Source organism: Pundamilia nyererei, unplaced genomic scaffold, assembly GCF_000239375.1.
Source record: "Pundamilia nyererei isolate P.nyererei 1_Seehausen unplaced genomic scaffold, PunNye1.0 scaffold00001, whole genome shotgun sequence".
NCBI lineage: Eukaryota > Metazoa > Chordata > Actinopteri > Cichliformes > Cichlidae > Pundamilia > Pundamilia nyererei.
Genome location: NW_005187402.1, coordinates 9,017,556 through 9,038,452, shown reverse-complemented (window position 1 = coordinate 9,038,452; position 20,897 = coordinate 9,017,556). Strand labels below are relative to the sequence as shown.

General features: G+C 41.0%; 3 protein-coding genes across 7 annotated transcripts in view; 2 read left to right on the top strand and 1 right to left on the bottom strand.

Moving 5' to 3' along the window:
* Positions 1-10,433, top strand: part of znf185 (zinc finger protein 185 with LIM domain) — a 16,932-nt gene extending 6,499 nt beyond the window's left edge. The window contains exons 13-33 of one of the 2 annotated variants that reach the window (XM_005719721.2): positions 1-260; positions 981-1,046; positions 1,171-1,245; positions 1,505-1,579; positions 1,802-1,876; positions 2,039-2,119; positions 2,438-2,497; positions 2,898-2,966; positions 3,339-3,389; positions 3,497-3,541; positions 4,148-4,213; positions 4,426-4,479; positions 4,603-4,671; positions 4,958-5,092; positions 5,358-5,399; positions 5,725-5,760; positions 6,478-6,549; positions 7,878-7,940; positions 8,054-8,119; positions 9,620-9,734; positions 9,907-10,433. The exon at positions 1-260 is cut by the window's left edge and continues 1 nt beyond it. In XM_005719721.2, coding sequence (XP_005719778.2) covers positions 1-260; positions 981-1,046; positions 1,171-1,245; positions 1,505-1,579; positions 1,802-1,876; positions 2,039-2,119; positions 2,438-2,497; positions 2,898-2,966; positions 3,339-3,389; positions 3,497-3,541; positions 4,148-4,213; positions 4,426-4,479; positions 4,603-4,671; positions 4,958-5,092; positions 5,358-5,399; positions 5,725-5,760; positions 6,478-6,549; positions 7,878-7,940; positions 8,054-8,119; positions 9,620-9,734; positions 9,907-10,002 — 1,671 coding nt within the window. In that variant the 3' untranslated portion in view covers positions 10,003-10,433. The remainder of the gene's footprint in view (positions 261-980; positions 1,047-1,170; positions 1,246-1,504; positions 1,580-1,801; positions 1,877-2,038; positions 2,120-2,437; positions 2,498-2,897; positions 2,967-3,338; positions 3,390-3,496; positions 3,542-4,147; positions 4,214-4,425; positions 4,480-4,602; positions 4,672-4,957; positions 5,093-5,357; positions 5,400-5,724; positions 5,761-6,477; positions 6,550-7,877; positions 7,941-8,053; positions 8,120-9,619; positions 9,735-9,906) is intronic. The other variant, XM_005719722.2, reaches the window with a different exon arrangement.
* Positions 10,434-10,482: 49 nt separating this feature from the next.
* On the bottom strand, positions 10,483-16,428 carry fut11 (fucosyltransferase 11 (alpha (1,3) fucosyltransferase)). 4 transcript variants are annotated; one of them, XM_005719718.1, is made up of 5 exons: positions 16,296-16,428; positions 13,092-13,433; positions 12,575-12,955; positions 11,590-12,212; positions 10,483-11,415 (listed from the first exon to the last, which is right to left on the bottom strand). In XM_005719718.1, the coding sequence occupies exons 2-5, from the start codon at positions 13,431-13,433 to the stop codon at positions 11,265-11,267; spliced, it is 1,497 nt and encodes a 498-aa protein (XP_005719775.1). In that variant the 5' UTR covers positions 16,296-16,428; the 3' UTR covers positions 10,483-11,264. The 4 variants fall into 4 exon arrangements, with proteins under 4 accessions (XP_005719775.1, XP_005719774.1, XP_005719773.1 ...); XM_005719717.2 differs by lacking the exon at positions 16,296-16,428 and adding an exon at positions 13,574-13,789; XM_005719716.1 differs by lacking the exon at positions 16,296-16,428 and adding an exon at positions 13,635-13,789.
* rab9b (RAB9B, member RAS oncogene family) lies at positions 15,919-18,689 on the top strand. The gene is made up of 2 exons (XM_005719720.1): positions 15,919-16,030; positions 16,961-18,689. Exon 2 carries the CDS (start codon positions 17,035-17,037, stop codon positions 17,644-17,646), a length of 612 nt encoding a protein of 203 aa, XP_005719777.1. The 5' UTR covers positions 15,919-16,030; positions 16,961-17,034; the 3' UTR covers positions 17,647-18,689.
* Positions 18,690-20,897: the final 2,208 nt, after the last annotated feature.

Genomic DNA, 20,897 nt, shown 5'->3' with positions numbered 1-20,897 from the left:
GATGTGACTTCAACTCCTGAAAAATTGGATGTCAAAGTGTCTTCTGTCCCGACCTCTACTGTCACCAAGTCGCCTGCTCCTGTGTCCCCTGATGTGGCTTCAACCCCTGAAAAATCAGATGTTAAAGTGTCCTCTGTCCCAACCTCCACTGTCACCAAGTCACCTGTCCCAGTGCCTGCTGTAACAGAATCTGGACTGAACACAAAACCTGAACCCAAAATGGAACCAGAGCCACAGACTAAATTGCCTCCAAAACCAAGGTCAGATTTCCATTCAGTCCTGGCACATTTTGTAGCATCAACAAGTGGAATGGAATAAACTCGGGTGTTATGTTACTAGCTCTTGAATGAATTTGCACTTTAATGTAACTGTGTTGATCTATAATTGCACATAACAATTTATTTAAGCTTATATAACCTATTAACTTACTATTTGCTTTATATGGCATTTGGTTTGGTATTTTACAGACAAAGATCAACATAGTATAATTTTATTCAGTGGATTGTTAAAGATCACACTAAGAAACATTAGAAACGGAAGCTAAATTACTTCCACTTAGACCAGCTCCAAGAGTAAAATTCTCCTTGCACATTAATGTGTCCTTTCTAGTGCTCCAGTAATGTAGAGTACAGCAATAAAAACCTCACAGGGACCATTCATCTGCCTGGAGTAGTTTTACTTTGGGGTATTTAAAGCTGTTTTAGCTGGAAATATTTCTCCGGATGTAATTTTACTTTTATTTTCTTAAGTAAAAGCTCTTAATACTGCTTCTACCACTCCAGCAATATAACATAAAACTACCTACGTATATAATGAGCCTCGAGCATGATTTGTAAGCAAAGCTATGGTTGTTATGAAAATATGCTTTCAGTGGTTTAAGTGGTTTTCTTTGTTTAGGTGTGTTTGCTCTCATTCTTTCACATGTGTAATTCAAAGCTGCTCTGGAATGTGATGTGTTTGTTGTCCATCTTGTTTCACAGCTCCGCTGCTGACACGCTCCCTGCTCTGTCCAACACTCTGATTTCTTTCGACACCAGTTCATCCAGGTACTTCCAGAAGAGAAAGATGAAAGCCGGAGAAACCAGAAATGCAGTGACACATTAGTTCCCACAGCCTCAACAATATGCCATCTGATAATAAGAGCTTTTGTTTTTTTTTCTTTTTCCTCAGTAGCTTTAAGAATGATGAGGAAGCCCTGGCAAACCAAAAAGGAGACTCAGCGGACGATCACCCCACAGAGAACAGGTATAAAACCAACAACTTCCTCATTATTGTCATAGCAGTGTTGGCAAGAAAACTGATGAGGGCTAACTGCCACTGAGCTCCCTTCAAAGTAATTACAAAATAATGCACATCTCATTTTCAGGCGCTCAAAAAGCCTGATACCAAGGGGTGTCTCTAATTATGCCTGATTAAGTGTGGCACTTAAACATTTGATATAGAGATATATGCTTTCTTGCCAAAGCAGGTGCACTAATATATCTTTTCCTCTCCTGTACTGCAGTGCTGAACAGAAGCCAGATTCAGAGCTCAACAACTGTGAACCAATAACAGACGATCTCCTGGGTTTCACTGATGGGTTTGTTAAAAATACATTGTTACAATTGCGCAATTAAAAAGTTGTCACGGTGGCAAATATTTGAATAGCTCTCACAAGGTGGCACTGTTGGGCTTCTTATAATCTGCCCGTCCTTTACCTCAACTGGCCTGTTCTAGCTCTGAAATCTCCACTGAATCGTAAATCCCCCTTTGTTCATCAACTTCTCTGCTTCCTCTTCCTCTCCTCTTTCTACATCTGCAGTCCAGAGGAGCCAGCAGAGCCTGTTCCCCCCAGCCCAGGACGCTGGAGTCAGGATCTGCTTGGTGGAATGGACAGGTAGAGGAAGAATTCTTTCTCCTAAGAAAAAAAAAAAGAGTAAAAATAACTTCCTTGTCAGTAGCAAACCAAAATACCACCTCAGCTTACCTTTCCAGAGTTGGATGTAGAGTTTCAAGAGAACTCTCCCCCATATTTCAATTTTCTGTTTCATGTCTTTAGTAAGCCAAACCCAGTGAAGACCAGCGGCACTCTGGATCTTCTGGCAAATGATGTCATTGTAAGAGGCACAGAGGCACACAGGTGAGAAAGAGACAGACCGGCTTCTCCTCCCATCTCACCCTCCTTGCTTATGCATCCTTATTATTAATAAGATCCCGGCTTGCTGAGTTGAAAGACTTTGATAAACCCTCCTTCAGTTTGATCCACAAAGCAGGGCTCCGCTCCCGTTTGGCATTTTCTATTTTAACCTCCTGCTCCACGTTAAATAGAACCAAAGTCTCAAATTCCTGAAACGACTGACTTTGAAAGGGAAAGCCAGCTTTCATCTGCAGCACGACTGGAAATAGAAGGGAATGCTCTGTACTGATTAGTATTGCTGCTTTGTTTTGTCTCCACCAGCCTCAGCATGCAGCGAGAGGAGGAGAAGCAGACAGACAAGACAGCCAAAGAAACACAAAGGTAGCGGGAGATGACAGGCTGCTCTTAAACAATTATCTATCTATGCAGAACTGTTCCTTCCAAGAAATGCATTCCATACACACGGCTTGTAATGATTTATAACAAGTCTGCCTGCAGCTATGCTGCCAGCGAACCCCACAGAGACACAGAGTCACTATAATGACCAAACTGTGATCATTACCTAAAAAAGCATGACAGCATACAAAGCTATAGTCTGTGCTTTATTCAGATGGTTTTTGTGATTGCTAAATAGTTCAGTGCATCTTGAGCTTTACTAAAGGACAGGCATTTTAAATAGTGTATGAGAACAACCACACTAACCTTTACTTGCCCTCTCTTCTCTTCCCATCATGCCATTCATCCGTACCGCCCTCCTTACTTCTATCTCACCGCTGTGCAGTGAAGAGGACAATGCGGATCCCTGGAGCTCACGTGTGACAACAGTGACAACCGTAGTCACTAAATCAAGGTAGTTTATTTACTGTCACATGTCACATGCAAACCAGTGTGCTTAAAAATAGTAAATAATAACACACGGTTTCACTCCAGCTTGGTAATATAAATGACCGGGTTGGTGTAATTGTTCAAGGGTTAATCTTAGGTGAAGAAATCCTGAAGTCCGCAGATTTTGCTGTTCAGCAGTGGAATAGTGTTTCCATTTGTCAGCAACATCCTGATTCTGATTTTTATTGAGTTTTGCCCCACGTCCCTCCGTGTTTCTATTTACCATTCAAACTGCATTAAATCTTTCCATTATGAGTCAATGTGATCAGAATTCCTTCGACACAAGATGGGCAACGCTGACAATTGAGAGTGAAATCAGTGTGAAATTGTTTTTCAGCTCGGCTGATCCATTTGATCCATATCCGATAGGGACCACATCCCCTAACAGGTAATCATATTGGTTTGGAGCTATGACTGTTTTCCTGCAAGACAGATAGCATCTCAGCATGCATAATTCAGCAGTTTCTGATTATGAGACACTTTTCTCTATTCCAGCTCCTCTGACCTGCGCCAGCCCCTCTCTGATAGTTCCATCAACAGGTACGGGAATGATAATGCAAATTCCCTTTTTCGATACTGTAACCTCTGTTTGTGGCGCCGATGTTAGCACACGGTTTCCTCATTACTACAACTGCTTTCGTTTGTAAGCTAATGCGAGAATTGTTATTCATAATCAGTAGATGTGATGCAAGAAGCACCAGGAGTCTGGATCTATTGACATGCTCAAGCTGATTTACTTATTTGTTTTCTGTTTTAATTTTAATTTTAGTGCATTACCTGCTTTAATGGAAAAGAGCTCAGAAACAAAATAAGTTTGTTATTGCTTACATGTTTCAGCTTAAGAAAAATTAATATTGTGAGTATTGGGGACATTTTTAGCATTAGGGGGTTCTACAAAGTCCTCCACAATGAGTTTTTTATGCACCCATTCATACAGTTACACACCAATTACACTGGAACTGTGAGGAAAGGGAGATTGCCTGCCATTGGGAAATCTGTAGAAACGTTCTCTGGCACCTGAAACAAAGTTGCCCCTGAAATGATTCATTATAGGAAACTAAACTGCAAATGTAAGAAAAAGAACGAAAGAAAGAAATACTCGTGAGTGAGCCATGCTGATGGCTTTCTCTCTTGTGTGTCTGACAGTATGGGCAGTAATGCCTTGCGGTCCCTTGCAGATGACATCATCCCTTTCAACACTGACAAAACAAGGTATTGAACCAACTCAGCTGCATACTTCTGTGACGAATCTATGATTGAGAAATGGGAGTGGAAGGGAAAGTGCAGACCCACAGAAATCTTTTTCTCAAACCTTCCTGCTTGAGCGTTGTCTGATGTGCTTCATCTGTCACAATTCCCAAATCCTTTCCCCCTCTCCCTCTCCCTCTTGCTATCTCTCCCCACTTTGGCTGTTTTAACATCAGCACTCAGCGGTCATGGGAAACCAACACAGTCCAGGAGTCGAACACAGAGGAGAGGTGATGACATGCTTTGATGTACTTTTGCACCCCCACACTATACACTCTGTGCTTCATTCATCTACTTTCACCCATCCGTGTCCATTGCGTGTTAAAAGCCTTTCAATGTCTCTCCCCTCTCAGCCAAGAAGCGCAACCAGAAGCAGAAGGCCAAGCTGAAGATCAACAGACAGTCATCATGTTTGAGAGGAAGTAAGTGATCTTGGATATTGGCTCCTTTTTATTTCTGTAACCTCCTCCCTTTTCACCGCGGTGAAGTAGCGAGACTCTTGCAGCGCCTTGCTCACCGAGTCGGAAGACATTGTGCACTGGCGCTGATGAAAATAGGTCAGACATATATTTGTTACAACTTTCCCTCACAACTGAGGTAAACACCCCCCCCCCTCCCCCCTCTACCTTTTTTGTCTTTGGAAGAATAAACATCATGTGAACCGGCCATCTTCCAATGCTGCTATGTCTTTGTTTGTTTGTTTTCAAGGTCCCTTGAGAATGACTCTCCGTGGGACCGATGGACATCACCGACTGTCTATACCATCCCCACAGAAGAGGAGGAGGACGACGACGAAGAAGAAGAAGAAGAGAAGCAAGAAGAGGAGCAGGGAAGGTATCTTCGGTATGGTTGAGCTCATTAAATGCACATTAAAGCACCTTTTTGAAACTATTTTAGTAGGATGTGATTATAGCACCTTAAAATTCAGTGGCTGTCAAGCATTTAATTGAAAGAAAGCTGAACACAAGATGAAACATCCTCCCGGCTCAGTCGGAGAATAATTAACTTTTTCAGCTTGTTCTTTTTTTTTTTCTTTTAAAACTTTAATATTGTCTTATCTTTACCTGTACAAACTCATTATAATGCAGGAATTTTGTCTCTTTTGTAGCACTGAGGATACACAAACGGTCACAACTATCACTACCATCAGGTAGGGAAAAGAGTTTTTTTGCGTATTGAGATTGAAAACTGTAGAGATTAGAAGGGCTCAGGTTAAGAGCATGAGAAGATGTATAAGTGGAGGTTACAATCACACTGCTTGGGAGGAGGGCCTCAGATCAGGCAGTGGTGCAGTACTATATAAAGCAGACCACATCTGGTCAATAAACCGTGACCCTAGTGGAGCTGTGAGCCAGAAAGATCAGTTTCATACACATTTTTTAAAAATGCAGCGGTCTCGCTTACTGGATTGCGTCCAGCTTATTGACTGCTTCAGCCTACTATAAAAGTCTAACACTGTTTTCTTTACTTTCCAGGGAGATACGCAGTGAGCCTGAGCCCTCCATGGATCGGTAAGTTTATGATCTTGTAAAGTCAGACAGCGTAATGCAGAGGGTTATTTTCTCTCTCGTCTGTTGATTTTCTCACTTTCGTAACAACACTGGCTTGCCCTTTTTTTTTTCTTTTTAAATCCTTTCATGCCTCTAGAAATTTGAGCAATGGTGCGGTGTTGCATGAAACTTACATTTACCTGTTCTTCAACGAGTGGAATAAATGGTTATTTTATGAAATGTATCTAAAAACAAATGCACGCCATCGAATATTTAGCACGTGTGGGTTTGTGTTACGCTTTCACCTTCTGGATCTGCTTTTGTCTCTTTGTAACGCAGCCATTTTTAGTAGGCGTAACTGAAAATGGTTAGTAACTGAAAGTCATCCATGAAAGTTACCCGTAACTCCATCATGACACCCGGTTAGACAGATTTCCATTTCAACTCTATTACTGAAGTTGAATGACAAGATCTGCTCTTCCATTGTCTTTCAATTTGCCCTCATTTCCTTCCCTCTAATTATCAGCCTCCAGATGTCAGAATAATGATGTGTATTAAAGATGTCCTTTTGTCAAATCACAGCCCGTTAACCAGCCTGTCATTAACAAGCAGTGGCAGAAGTGATTATCTCCTGGGCTGCATTTGACAGATGTGGGGTCTTTCTCTATAACCCATCACTGTAATGCCATCATTGAGTAAAAGATGAGACTAATGTTGCTGCACGTTGCATGTCTCCAGTTTTGATACCTATTCCAGGACCATAAGAGAAGAGGAGCAGAGAGTCAAAACCCCAGAGCCTGAAACCAAAAAGTGAGTGACTGTACAAACTATACATTTAATTTGGATTGACAGCATATGTAATTGTGGTCAAAATCCTGAATACACTCATGGCGGGTGTAAACGTCAAGATAATTTGGGGCTTTAAATTGTTTCTTTGAACTGTTGAAAAGTATACATACACAGGCTCAGACATATGTACATACACGTCCACTAATATTTGGTTAAATTTTCCTTAGCCAGTTACACTCAGATGCTTTCGGTAGGCATGAACAATCTTCTGGAATAATTCTGGCTGGATATGTGACCGCTCTTCTTGAAAGAATTGGAGTTATTTTAAATTGCTTGGGTTTGCTACCAAGGACCCGGCTTTTAATCCTATTCCACAAATTTTCAATAGGACTGAGGTCAAGGCTTTGGGAAGCTTATTCCATAATATTAGCCTGCCTTATCCATTCAAAACCAGTTTTGATGTGTGTTTGGGATCATTGTCCTGTTGTAACAGCCAGTTGTGTCCACATTAAATCCATCTAGCTGTTGGTTGGATGTAAAGGTGAAGAATTTGGAGGTAGTCCTCCTTTATTATTCCAATCACTTTGTGCAGTGTACCAGTACCACTAGCAGCAAACCAGCCCAGAGCATGATGCTACCACCATCATGCTTGACAGCGTTCTTAGGTTTGAAAGCCTCACCTTTGACTCCTCCAAATATACCTCTTATCATTATGACCAAATAACTCAATCTTTGTCTTGTCTGGCCATAAATCTTTTTCTCCTGAAAGCATTTGATCTGTCCATGAGGACAACCGCAAATTTCACTCAAGTTTGAAAATGTCGATTTTGGAGCAGGAGCAATTTGTGATAGTTTGAGTCTTCTTCTGGATTTTGGCAAAGTGGTGATTGAACTGATGAACCTGGAATCTGCGGTTGTTTAGAAATGGCTTCCAAAGACGCTCTCAACTTATGTGAATCTACAATTCTCCTTCTTGGAACAATGGAAAAGTCCAAGGAACTCAGTGAACATCTGAGTATTTGTCAGTCCAATGAGTATTATTAAAACAAATCCTTTTTATGCTGGCAAAGAGAAACTACCAGTCAGTCATGTTCACTAATGAGAAGTTAGCGAGCTTTGGCTTGTCAAGTTAAAAGGCATTGAAGCTTTAGGACTACTTATTAAAATATTTATGTTGTGTATCCAATTTTTTTCAAGCCATTAAAGATGTATGTCATGCAATCATTCCACCCTTGAAAAAAAAATCATCATGAAATTCATACCCATGATGAGTATATGCAAACCTCTGACCACAATTGTGTATATATTTGAGCTATGTGTATTAACCCACCTTTTGCCTCTCCTTTAAGGCCGTTTGTGTTTGTGAAGGAGTATGTCAATGCAACGCAGAACCCCAGAGACACGCTCAATAGGTGGGGCCAATAAATTATTTACAGTCAACTGCCATATTGATATAAAATACTGCTTTAAAAAACTGCAAGCACTGCCCTCATGATGATTTACTCATTGATCTTGTTTCCAATAGTAGGTCAGATTACCTGACTTCAAGCTCCACCAGCTATTCTTACAGCAGCCCATCTCTTTACTCCAGGTAATAACACAATCTGAGCTCTGCCTCTCTCTCAATACTTTAACTGCTTTCACTTCTTGCTCTTTAAATGGCAGTTCAGCTTTTTCCCCCCACTAATGTCATTTAAACTGTATTCATGGGTTTCTCAAAACTCCTTCCTAATTACACTTCAAACCCTTTTAGCTGTGTAAGTTTAACCTGCTGCTACTGTGTCCATTTTCAGTTCTCACAGTTCAAGTACTTCAGCTGGAATCACTGTTTATAAATCTGAACATGTTTCAGGAATAAATCTTATAGAGCAACATTTTAACCTATGGCAGGAAAATACTGCACATTCACTTTTGAACCAGACCTAGACGTCTCTCTATCAAAGTTTGAACTATATATACACAAATGTATGTGTGTGTGTACATATATATATATATATATATATGTACACATACATACATACATACACTGGGCTAGGCTCCTGCCCCCCTGCAACTATGACAAGGATAAGCAGAGGAGAATAGATGGAGAATGATATTTAGGTATTTTTACTGCTGTCACATTAAGTCAAGTTGGCTTCAAACAGCATGCAAGGGCTAAAATGCTTGTTTGGCATTTTGGCTACATTTTATTTCCTGTATTCAAAATTGACAGTATTTTGATAGCCTGTTTGGCAGGTTGGAGCCATAAACTCTATTTTACAATTCTGGATACCTGCTAATAAGCACTGACAAAAATAAAAGAGTATTAGAAATTCACCTAATTAAAAAACACAACAACTGAAAAACAACTTGAGCACAGGCTTCTTGGGTGGCTTGCTGTTTGGTACAATTAATCACAAAGCAAGCCATATTTTATCCAATTTTGGCAGACTAAAAAATGCTCCAAAAAACAGAGATTCTGTAGACACAGTTGAGAAATTCAGTGACATGAATCAGCTGAGATTCTGCTTCGAAGACAGATAGCAGTTATGACTGAGCACCTGCAGTTTTCAAGGAGATAAAAAAGACAAACATTTTTTGTACCAGGTTGTAAACACGTTTTGTTTTTTTCCTTTTTATTATTTTAACATGTGAGTCTGTGGGGGTTGCCATGGTGCTTACATTTCACCTTCTTCTTTTAGTATCTCTATCGCAACTACTAGCATTTGTTTTACCGTTTACACTATTTGACATATTTCAGTTACATATTTCGAGTGCTGAGCATGTGTAGCCTCTTGGTTATCCCTACGGCACCTCCATAAACAAGACTATTCCCTAAACGCGTTTTAAAGCCGCAACCACAGCTATAAGCCGCAGCTCTTTCTCCCCCACTTTGTTATTTCCGCTACTGACAAAACTAGATACGTGCAAGCAGAAGGGCAGAAATTCCACCAAGCCTGCTCATTAAGAGGCTGAGCATGGACATCAAAGGATTATTTACACTTATTAATTTCCCTCACATAGGACTCCAAATATCTTATTCAACCAGACTGAGCTTCAGTGCACTGTACCTGTTCCTGATTCAGTGATCAACTTATCTTTTCTCAATCAGCTACTCCAGGATCCCACCGTCATCTACCTGTACATACTGCGGAGAGCAGGTGGGAAATGATGCCAAGATTACCATTGAGCACCTCAACATCAACTGCCATCCTTCCTGCTTCAAGGTAATTTAGTCAGATACAATGAATAATTTTTTTCCTAAATAATAATAATCATATTTGTTGTTATTGCCAGTCCAGGCAAGTTTAACCAGATAATTACGTTTTTGTGGCTCAAATCGTTTTCCTGCAAACATTTCTCATCAAGGCGTTATCACGTGGTTTTCTTATCTTTCAGTGTGATATGTGTAAGAAACCCATGGGAGACCTTCTCCACAGTATGTTCCTGCACGGTGGGAAAGTCCACTGCGAGACCTGCTACAGGGCCATCTGATCATCAAGAGCTTCGCAGACCTCCTCTCTCTCCTTTCTGTCATGTTAATTCGCGCACAAAGCGAGAACTGCTCTTTTTTTCAAAGTTTGCACTGCATTTGTTTGAACTCCTGATTCATGTAGCTTAAAGTGACCGGCGAGTATGATTTCTTAAACTTGATAATGACATATTTTAAAACCTTGCGTTGTGTTTTGATGGTGGTGAAAGCTTTATCTGCTTCGGTTTACTATGAAGGATACGTCTGTCCAACATCACACACGGATGTGAACAGATTAATACTGGTGAGAGGGATACAAGAATTTAGCAACAATAGGAAATAAAATAAAAAAAGAACTTGGTTACAAAATGTTTACTTAATTTTTGCTCTTCTTGATACAAAATAGTGTTTGCATGTATGATGCTTTGTTAGCAAAATAAAACAATTTCTATAATCCTGGTGTATCCATGTCATATAAAAGTAGTTTGCTACCAGATACATGAGTCAAGAGTGTTTCAGAAAAGAATGATTGGTAGTTATTGCACATGATCCTAAATGATGTAACAGAAAATTGTCAGACAAGGTGATATTCTAACATAAAAATCAGAGTTTTTCCAAGCTGAGCTGATCCTGAGAATTCTGGTAACATCCCAATGCGAGGTTGTACTAAATTTACATTTGCACCTCTCCTCTGCTTGGCAAAATAATATTTTCCTTGCATAGTCACAATAGCTTTGCATCTAAATGGGATTTTAGCTAATAGCCATCAGCTACCTGCTGAGTAACTGTAAAGAAGCTGATGCAGTCATTTGGCTACCGTCTTGATGGTCTTCACACACAGTTAGGCAGAGCTCCCACGGTACAGAGGACAAGTCTTTGGCTCTGCCCCAGTCTAATGAAAAGGCGCATCCCATGAGAGTGTGCCCATTTGGGACAATGGTCCTCCAAGTAGTTAATACTAACTATGGGCAATATAATGGAAACTCAGCTACGGTGATAAAACCGGTTGGAAAATATTCGCTTATAAAAGTCTAGAATGTTATTTTCCCATTACTGAGCGTGGGATGAAGGCAAAGTTTAATGTCAGCTCAACAAAATAGCAAAATTTGTTTCAGGATAACTAAACTACTCACATGGGTAAAAAGGGGGTGGGGTTGGCTTGGGTGCAAAACTATGAGCAATGTGTACTTCGTTCCCTCATTTAAACAAGAGGGGGGAATACATAATCTGGGGCACTCCTATAATCCTGGACGGACTCCATCCTCTGTTTGTTTCAAGGCCTGTGTCAGTGTTTTCCTTTGGCTCTGCTCACAGCAATGCTTTGGATGTGCTTCCACAGCAGAGAAGGGTCTGACTCGTTGTGTCTTATCAGAGACTCCAGCCCCTCTGCTTGGTCGAGGCTCTGCCAGTAATCCTGAGGCCATATTTGCAACCATCTGCAGACAGATAAACAAACAGATTAGGCTCATCACAGAGGATATTTTAATTAGACTATTAAAACAGACCGATTTCACTCCCCGCAGGACATTATTGTTCACATTTCAGTGCAGGGAAAAAAAAAAAAATTGTGTTCACACCTGGTGCTGTTGTTCATTTAAAGACAAACTCACCCATCATCTGAAGGTAAGTCTTTGACGTCTCCATATCCCGGACTGGGGAGCGGGCAACCCATGTGAGAGTTATTAGCCATTTTAGGCCGAGGTGGTTGATTTGTCTTAGGGGCCTTTTTATGTGCATGCTCTGCAGCTAATCGAGCATTCTCCTGGTCACATACGTAACATTCAAATCCATTCAGGTAGTTGGGTTTACTCATGTCATTCACCCCCCACTCGCGGGTCTTCAGTGACTCTAGCAAACGAGTATTAGTGATGCGGCTGGGGTTCTTGAACTTTAAATATTTAGCATATTCATCGTCATTCTCGTCCAGATGTATGAGGAAGTCGGCAAGAGCTTGGGGTGAGGTGAAGTCATCTATGATGATCACCGAGCGGTCGTTGGGCATCCAGTCCGCCACCGCGGAGGCACCTCGATAAATGGGAACGCACCCCTGGTGTAGAGGCCGCCACAGCTTTTCAGTCATGTAATCTGGACACAGGCCATTCTCCAGAGCCAGGTGGAACTTGTAGCGCGCCACAAAATTCATGAATTTTGGTTCTTCACCGGTAGCAGTGGCTGTGTCCTCCAGATATTCTGGTAGGGGTTTGTTGTTCAAGCATTTCCCATAAGAATCGATCTACACAGAGATAATGTTTGGAAAGATGGGAGACACAGTTAGGGCATATCTGGGAACAGATTAATTATTACACAATGACAGATTTGGCTGTTCCACTGAGTATTTTCTATACAAAACATTTACACATTTGCTACTACAATTGGAAGCACAAAGATTAGTGATTTTAATCTGCTGGGCAGTGTGTAATAAAATAAGAAGAGATATTTACCACTGAGAAAGAATCTCGGCATTTGTGTAAAGCAGAAAAAAAAAATTAAGGGTAACGGACCGCTATATCTTTCATTTAAAAAAAAAACAAAAAACACAGGACCATAATCTCTTTGACTGTGGTTATTACACAGCTGAATTATTCTGCACTTTACCTTTATGTACTTCATGAGCTCCTTTACATATCTGTCTCTGTCTGACGGTACATCACAGTGAGACTGCATGTAGAGCACTGGAGCCAGACCCTCCCTCCTCAGGAGGTTCTTCTCTTCCAAGGACACAGCGACAGGCTCCAGCAAGTACTCCAGAGAAGGAAGCCACTGAAGGGTCAAGGGGTAGTCTGACTCCCTGCGAAACGTAGCGGTGTAATTGAACGGCCGGATTCCCGGCCCATGAGAGAGGACATAGTTATTCATAGGTGACTCTTCGTGGAACAGTGCCCAGGTTTGGTGGTGGAGACGAGGGAGAGGCGCCTCATATGCCCGGAAGTCTGTCCCATAAAAGATGATAGATGTTGTCCGTTTGTACAGCTGCACCTTTCAAGATCAAACCCAAGATTAGTTGCAGAGCAACCCGAGAAGCTAATTATTATTAATGTGTACATGCATCTTCCTCCTGTCCAAGGCAGGAGATTCATGAAAGGTGTTTTAGGAGGGTAAGTATCTCGGGTACCTTACGATTGCTCGTGACCAGACAGGAGGACGTGGCACAGTCAATGCGCTCAGTGTCGCCTGGAAAATGTGGGAACAGCCCACCGCTCCACCAGAGGAGAATGGGCAGCTCCTTGTTACTGCGACGGTCGCGGTTCCCTGGTCCTCTGTATGAAACCACGGAGGCAAACTCCATCTCTGAGAGAGCACTCTGAGGCTGAAAGGCTCCTCGGTCTAGTGCATCCAAGGCCTCCAGGGGAAGCACCTGGTCATCTGGAAAGGAGGCAAAGGAGACCCAGACCCAGCACAGGACCCCGAAAAACCCCAGACAAGCAAAGGGCAGTAGTCTGCTCCTACCCGCCATCTGCAGGGGTGAATTGAACAAAGACACACAAATTCAAAATAAACACCACATTACTGTGTAGGGACAGCAGTATGATTGCTTTTCTTTATAAATGCGGTTGTATAAATGCGATCCGCTACGCAAACAATCCAGCGACTTACTCTACAGAGCCAGTGTTTTCAGAGCATGGAGAAACATCGGAATATTCACACTGTTTCCTACCATCATCTCCGCGGGAAACACGTGAAAGGGGCTTTTTCTTAGCTTACAAAATAAAACATCTAGCGCTACTTTTCACGTAAGCTCGCTTTGATGAGCAGTGCTAACGAGATGCCCCAAACATCAGTTAACAGCTGACTTCTTTTTTTTTTTTTTGTAGAGTCCTGATTTTCTTCTTCTCTAGGTCTCAAAAATATCTCACTCTAGCGCCACCTACAGCCCGGGAGTAAGATTGGGTCAGACAGGTTCAGTTCAGAATCTTTTGATACTTAACGGATTTTGCCACAACAAACACAACAAATCATACATAAAAACATAGAGTATATGTTTTAAGATAATAATAAAAAACCCTAGAGATTTCTATGAACTTTAAGCAAATACAAAAGTCATTCTAAAAGCAAACAACATTAGCAGAATTAATAACACATCCTTTATGTCTTAAAATAAGATTATCTGAGGAAACTTGCATTAAATCGGCTCAGCCGAAAAATCATGCCACAGTGGGTACACTTCTTGCAAAGCTATCTCCTAATTCAGAGTAAGGTAAAGGCTCAGTCACAAGGAAGGGACAGTAATCTCCTTGCATTTATGGTGGCTGCCTGGTGATTGTATTGAATTTTTGTCACATTCTGCAACCAATTGGAGATTGTGGTAACTAAATGGCTACATAGAGCTTGAGGGTGTTGCACTCTCACGACCACTTTTGATCACAAGACGATTGCATAGGTCACCTGATAGGAGACAACCTTTCTGCAACAGTCACAGTCTGACCTGGACCAACTACAGTCACTCCGAGAGAGATTGTCAAAGGTTTGCTAATAACTGTTGTCTAATTTATAAATGCAGACAGATTGCCAGCTTATTGCCATCAGTCTTGCTGAGTAGAAAAGAGTTCGCCTTTACTGCTGTTAACTACAGTGCAACACTGGCAGATCTTGATTTGGATGTTAGTGTAAATCTGATGTTTCCCATTTAAAAAAGCATTTTTATTACTTTTACATTTTTGAGGTTTGAGCTTGACTGTGCAGAAGAACGTTTGCATAAAGCTTGGCACTGCAGGATGTGTTCGTAGTTTCTGCTAAAGGGAGAAATTTCACTGAGAAATTCATGAGCTAATGGCTCGTGTGACTGAGCCATTAGCTTGCTCCAAATGAGGAGGCAGCTTTGTGTGTCCAGTATTGGATGGTTTTTCGGTTGACTTGATTTAATGTAAGTTAAATTTATATCGGTTAAATTTTATGTAAATCAAATTAATGTTTAATGTAAGTTAAATTAAATTAGGCCAGAGTTTAAAACTCATACTTAAAAGATGACTTTGTGACTTTGGAATGAGGCGGGGAACCAATCATGATCCAGTTTTCAGTTTTCACAGGTCAAACGTGGAACTTTAAAGTCTACGGTAGATATTTAGACTTCAACAGTGGAATGAGCAGTTGAAGAGTTTGTATAATTTGATCTTCAAAAATAATATCAGTCTCACAATAGAACTCAGTTCTCAGATTTTTGTGTAAGTAAAAAGTGCCAGAAGTCAGTTTCACATCATGGTTACACAGAGATTAGCAGAGGGGGCCACCCCTGTGAGGTCAGTGCCATGAAATGCATCCAGAGTAACATTTAGCAGACCTGAAGTGAAAACCACATCAGCTCAACGTCAGGTCAGAGCATCTGGTTTTGTTTACTGAGAAACAGAAAGGCCACTTCATCACATCAAGTAGATGTGTCAAAAGAAGGATGGTTAGTTATCTCAGAGAATGAATAGTTGTCACTAAACCACTGTTAGAGAAGGGAAATTAAGTCCAGCTCTGGGTTTAAATGGGTTGGAAAATAATCAGTAAATCGGTAATAAGTAAATTATGCTTGGACAACAAAGTAGAAAGAGACAAAGCAAATAGTAAGATTTACTAAAATTCTTGCACATTTTTCATAAATCCAGCTTTTATTCAGACTGAACTCAAATGCAAAATGTTACAAACTTACAGTTCTTAGCAAAACGATTACCCACGACCCAATGTACGATTTATGTCACAGATGCCCTAAATTAACAGTACTGATAATTTCCAAAATTATTTGGCTAACGCTAAAATATCATTATTGTTGTTATCCATTCATTTTCAAACTCACAGTTTTACAAAAAGCAAAGCATATAAATGATGTTTTTTTTACTAAGATGCCTACTAAGATTACTAGCATTTAGTGTATTAATGCAATGCTTGATTAAGTTTTTACTTCCGTTTGTTTATCATTTGGGGTATCCGCTCATTTTACGGGCTTTAGGACCCCGCTTTGCTTGGGCGGTGTGCACGTGCATGTCCGCGATGGGGCGCGCACGTCACGACACTGAATCTCAGTCAGATGTAGGGTAGCGGGACAGCCACGCAATATTACCTACCAGAAGCAGGGTAAGTAGAAATAAATGTTTCTACGATATGCATTCAGTTTTGAAAACACCAGCCCACTGCAATAGTCGCTACTGGTAACTGCGTCGCTTTTTAAAACTCTTCTGAGCCGCATATAAATTAGAGCTGACGGTTAGCCTGACCGGGATGGAATGTCAACAAGGCATCAGACTAGTCGGCTAGCTTGCTAGTTTGATGGGAGGGTTGCTAAGCCGGTATACATTACAACCGCTTTACTATCTCGCATGGCGTGATTTAGAAGTCTTACCTGTTTCGGTTCCCATTTAACTTCTTCTCTGAAGCACTTCTGCGGACAGTTTCACAAACAGCATCGACAAGAGAGTTCAGCGAGAGTTTTTGTTTTCCAATAGCCACAGTTTGGCAAGCTGGTACATATTTGTGGTTTGCGCAGGTGCAGTGGTGGTGCTGTACAGAGTGGATTTATGGTCAGCCGGTTGTGGTGTCGGGGTTTTCCTCATGATGTACTACAAAAAAACCCCGTTTTCTTTAATGTTTAATTTTTACTTCCTAATCTGTAGTTGGCATCTGTTCACTGTAGTGCATAATGTGTGGACTAGCCAGTATTATAGTTTCATGTCGTAAACAGCAGGGCTGTCTGCTACCATGTATTTTTCTACGCCAGAGACCTTTGGAAGACATCTCGGTCCTTCACCCCGTCATTTTGTCCCTGAAGCTAGTCAACCATTACACTTCTGTCATGTGGTTTTAATTACGCAGAAAGGTTTACTTCCAAGTTATAACAGTTATCCTGTGGCTGCTGACTGTTCCTCTAATTACCTACTCTGAATCATCAGCGGACACAAACCCACAGACTGCTTTGGCTTTTAAATGTTTTCTGAGAAGTCATTATGTTTCATATCCCAATGACCAGCAGTAATTTCCACATCTCGTTTTCACCCTTCCTGTTTCTAGGTTAGGTTCACCCCAGTTTACCACCAAGTGGGGAGGACTTTAGCCCTGTGAGGAGGCCTAGTTGGGTGGGTGGCATGATGAGTGGGAAGAACCTGCTGCTCAAGGTAATCCTACTGGGAGATGGTGGAGTGGGCAAGTCCTCCTTGATGAACCGCTATGTCACAGACCGGTTTGACTCCCAGTCTTTCCACACCATCGGCGTGGAGTTCCTTAATCGGGACTTGGAAGTGGATGGACGCCTTGTCACTCTTCAAATATGGGACACAGCCGGTCAGGAGCGCTTCAAGTCACTACGTACACCTTTCTACCGAGGCGCCGACTGCTGCCTGCTCACATTTGCCGTGAACAACCTGCAGAGCTTTCAGAACCTGGGCAGCTGGAAGAAGGAGTTCATGTACTACTCTGACGTCAAAGACCCCGAGCGGTTCCCTTTTGTGGTACTGGGCAACAAGATAGACATGGAGCAGAGGGAGGTTGGGGAGGATGAAGCGCGGGCCTGGTGTGAAGAGAACGGCTGCTGCCCTTACTTTGAGACCAGTGCTAAAGATGACACTAATGTCACCGCTGCGTTTGAGGCAGCTGTCAGGGAGGTTCTGGCTGCTGAGGACCAGATTGATCATGCGCTCTTGAGTAGTACTATTGATCTCCATGGAAACCGCAAAACCTCCCGAAGATCTTGTTGCTGATTGGTGTGAATCCACCCTGTTTTAATCCCTCTGGCTGAAACTTGCCTGTGGTAGTTTTAAGAGCCAGTCATATATTGTTTATGGTACGTGTACTGTTGGTACAAGGTACTGAGTGCAGTATTCCCTGAAGATAATATGAATAGGATACACCTGCTCTGAGGAGGCGTATCAAGGATTTAGCTGGTTTCTAGAATGTTGAATTATTGCTCCTACAAAGGTACCGGCACACTTACAAGCTGTGCTGCCAGTAGTATGGTACAAACCATTGTTTCCAGCTTGTGCAGGGACTATAGCATCTAGTGCATTTAAGGGATTAACTTTAATCAAAATAATATAATTTGGAATTAATGCATTTGAACAAAGAATATACCAATCCACCTTTGAAGAGCACTCCTTTTTTTGCTCTGTAAAGCTGTGTTTCCACCATAGGAACTTTCCTAAGGGACTAGGAGCCTTTGAAAGGACTCTGTATGTTTCCATCAAAGGGACAAAGGTCTAAAGATTAAATTCTCTGGGAAATGTTTACCTCCAAAAAGCTCTTGTTTGTGCAACAGTGTTTTCCCTTGGTTTAGGAACAGTGGTAATAATGTTTGCAGCACTAAACTTGTAGCATTCAGCCAGTCCATCTTAGTCATCTTACTTCAAGTTGTTGCAGTTGCTTATTTTGCTTACTTTAAGGCTTATATCAGAGATTACTGTTGTTAAGCACAATACTCAGATTTGGTTCGTCTGCCTGGTTTTTCTAAAAAAAAATATATGAAGAGAGCAGTTGTGGTTGAGTAAGCTAGAGAGTGCAGTGTTTTGCTCAGAATTGGATTGTAATTGTGGTGGTACCAGGGGTGCCTTTGTAAATGTGCCCAGAAATTACGTACACCCACACATTTTTAAATGAAATTAAATAGCGTCTCATATAATGTGCCCCTCTGACTCTTTTAATTTTCAAATATTTTGGGAGAAATAAATAACGGATATATTCAGCTATCTGTCCACTAGATGGGTACTACCAGACACCCCACAATATATTATTATTACAGTATTTTACTTCCGATAAGATAATACTGTGATTTTTTTTTTTTTTTTTTTTTTTTTTTTAGCGTTTATCTTTTTTTTTTTTTTTACATTTTAACCATTTATTACCTTTTTTAAACTGCAAATTTCATCCTCAGAGTAAATGTTTGTAACAGTTCTATCCAATAAGATAACATTATCTAACTCAATTTATTTTTTTGATACAAAATGAGACCGTCAAGCACACCAACACTGTCACTAAAACCTGCGGTAAATGTTGCCACAAGACAGGGTCAGTCTATTATCAGTCTGCGATTGAATGGGGTCAACTTGACAATTACATGCAATCTATTTCTGATAATACAAGAAATGAACCGTGGTGAATTGTTTAAAATCTCAAATCTCTGTTGCTGTATAGATAGAAAGAAATTCACATTTGTGCTCAGCAACCTTCCCGTTCTATAGGAATGTAACCAGAATACATCCAGCTGGCAGCCAGTTGACTCAAGTCCCCTTGTATGTGCCTGTATTTATACAATATCGCCACACATAATGTCACGACACCGTGCTGTAGCGATTGTTGATTTCTGAGTCGTTCATGCTTCAGAATTGTCCAGATACAAACGTCCACCTCCTTGAATTGTGTTTGGAGATGATTGTCTTTGCTCTTCTCAGCTGTAGTGACATGTGAGCTGCTCTCTACCTGCTGCAGATGTTTGTTAGTGGTCTTGTGGTTAGTGGTCACATCTACAGAGCAGAAAAAACAAACCTACAAAAATGGAGTCCAAGACTGGATTCTGAGTCCATGAGATGAGAAATTCTGGTCAGCCTGCTGAAAGGCAGAAAATAGGACTGGAAGGGCCGGGGCTAGCTGGTTAACGCCAACTAATATTTCAAAATAAGAGCAAGGGGACTGTCAACTAGTAAATTGGTCAAGAATGGCTTAAGTAAAAAATAGATGGGAAAAAAAATCTAAAATGACTTGCAAAATCTGCCCTGACAGCTGTTAATATAGCTGACATCCTGCCCAAATAAGTTCTGTGTTTGGGGTAAATAAAGTAACTAGAGTAAATAAACAGAAGAAGCATTGTTGGTGAAGTTTTTCTGATTAGAAATGCTCTCACCCCTAAACCACCCCGAGGGAAGAGGCCTATGCCAGACTTTGTCCAGGCTTCATCTCGTTGACTGTGACCGCTCCGTTTTTTCTGTGTGTGTGTGCACAAAGACCTACATAACTGAGATGGACAGAGGCAGCCAGTGTAACATGGTTACTATATATTTCAATAGTCTGACATGTTAAAAAAACAAACAACAAAAAAACAGCCAGCACTTTTTAATATGTCCAGCTTCTCTATGGATCTTTCACTGCAGAGGAAATGGAGACTAATGATAGTCTATAGGAAGCTTTTTGTTATAAGAGAGGCTCAGGTGGAAATGCAGCTTAACACACAGTAGCTCTAGTCACTGCTCCATTTTCTGTTCATGAAAAAGTCTCATTTTATGAGATGTGTCGGCAGTTGTTGGAGAGCTAATGTATTTTCCTGACACTGACTGTGTCTGTGAATGACAGTGTTCCCAGTACAGGCAAATATTGAGCTTCAGAAGTCCCCACATCAGTGAGATAACAGCATTGAAAGTACGGGTTATTTAAACGATTGCTGCACTCAAAAGGAAGATGACCTTGTTTGTCTTCAGTAGCAAGGGAATTGTAAGCTTTAATTTTGCTGTTTCAAATTTGAGCAACGGTGCGAACAATTGTGGTACCCTTATTCTGTTAATTATATTTTTCTTCCACTGCATTGTAGCTGGATGTGTCAGGGAATCAGACATTATTGTCTTTACTTCTTGTAATTTATGTACATGTTTACTAAGGCCCGGGGGGGGTTGGTCCAGAATCAGAAGTAGTACTACTGGTGATAGTGTTTATTTTTTGTGTGAAGCACATTCCCATCCTTCAAAGTGTTATATTTCTTTTTGTAGTTTTACATTTTTATCTAACAAAATTGGGCTTCAATGTTTGATCAGGTACAGATTAAAGTTCTGATGAGTAGAGAGGTTTATAAATATTAATGGCACCTTTGTAATCCTGTGCCTGCCTTGTGAATTGTTCAGTAGGCCTTAAGATTCCCGTATTGTAGCTTTGCCTATTCTGATGGGCTCCTGTACTTCACCAATATACAACATACACTTTTTGCTGTCAGTTCAATTATTATACGTCTCAGCTGAATGTGGTAGTTTGACCA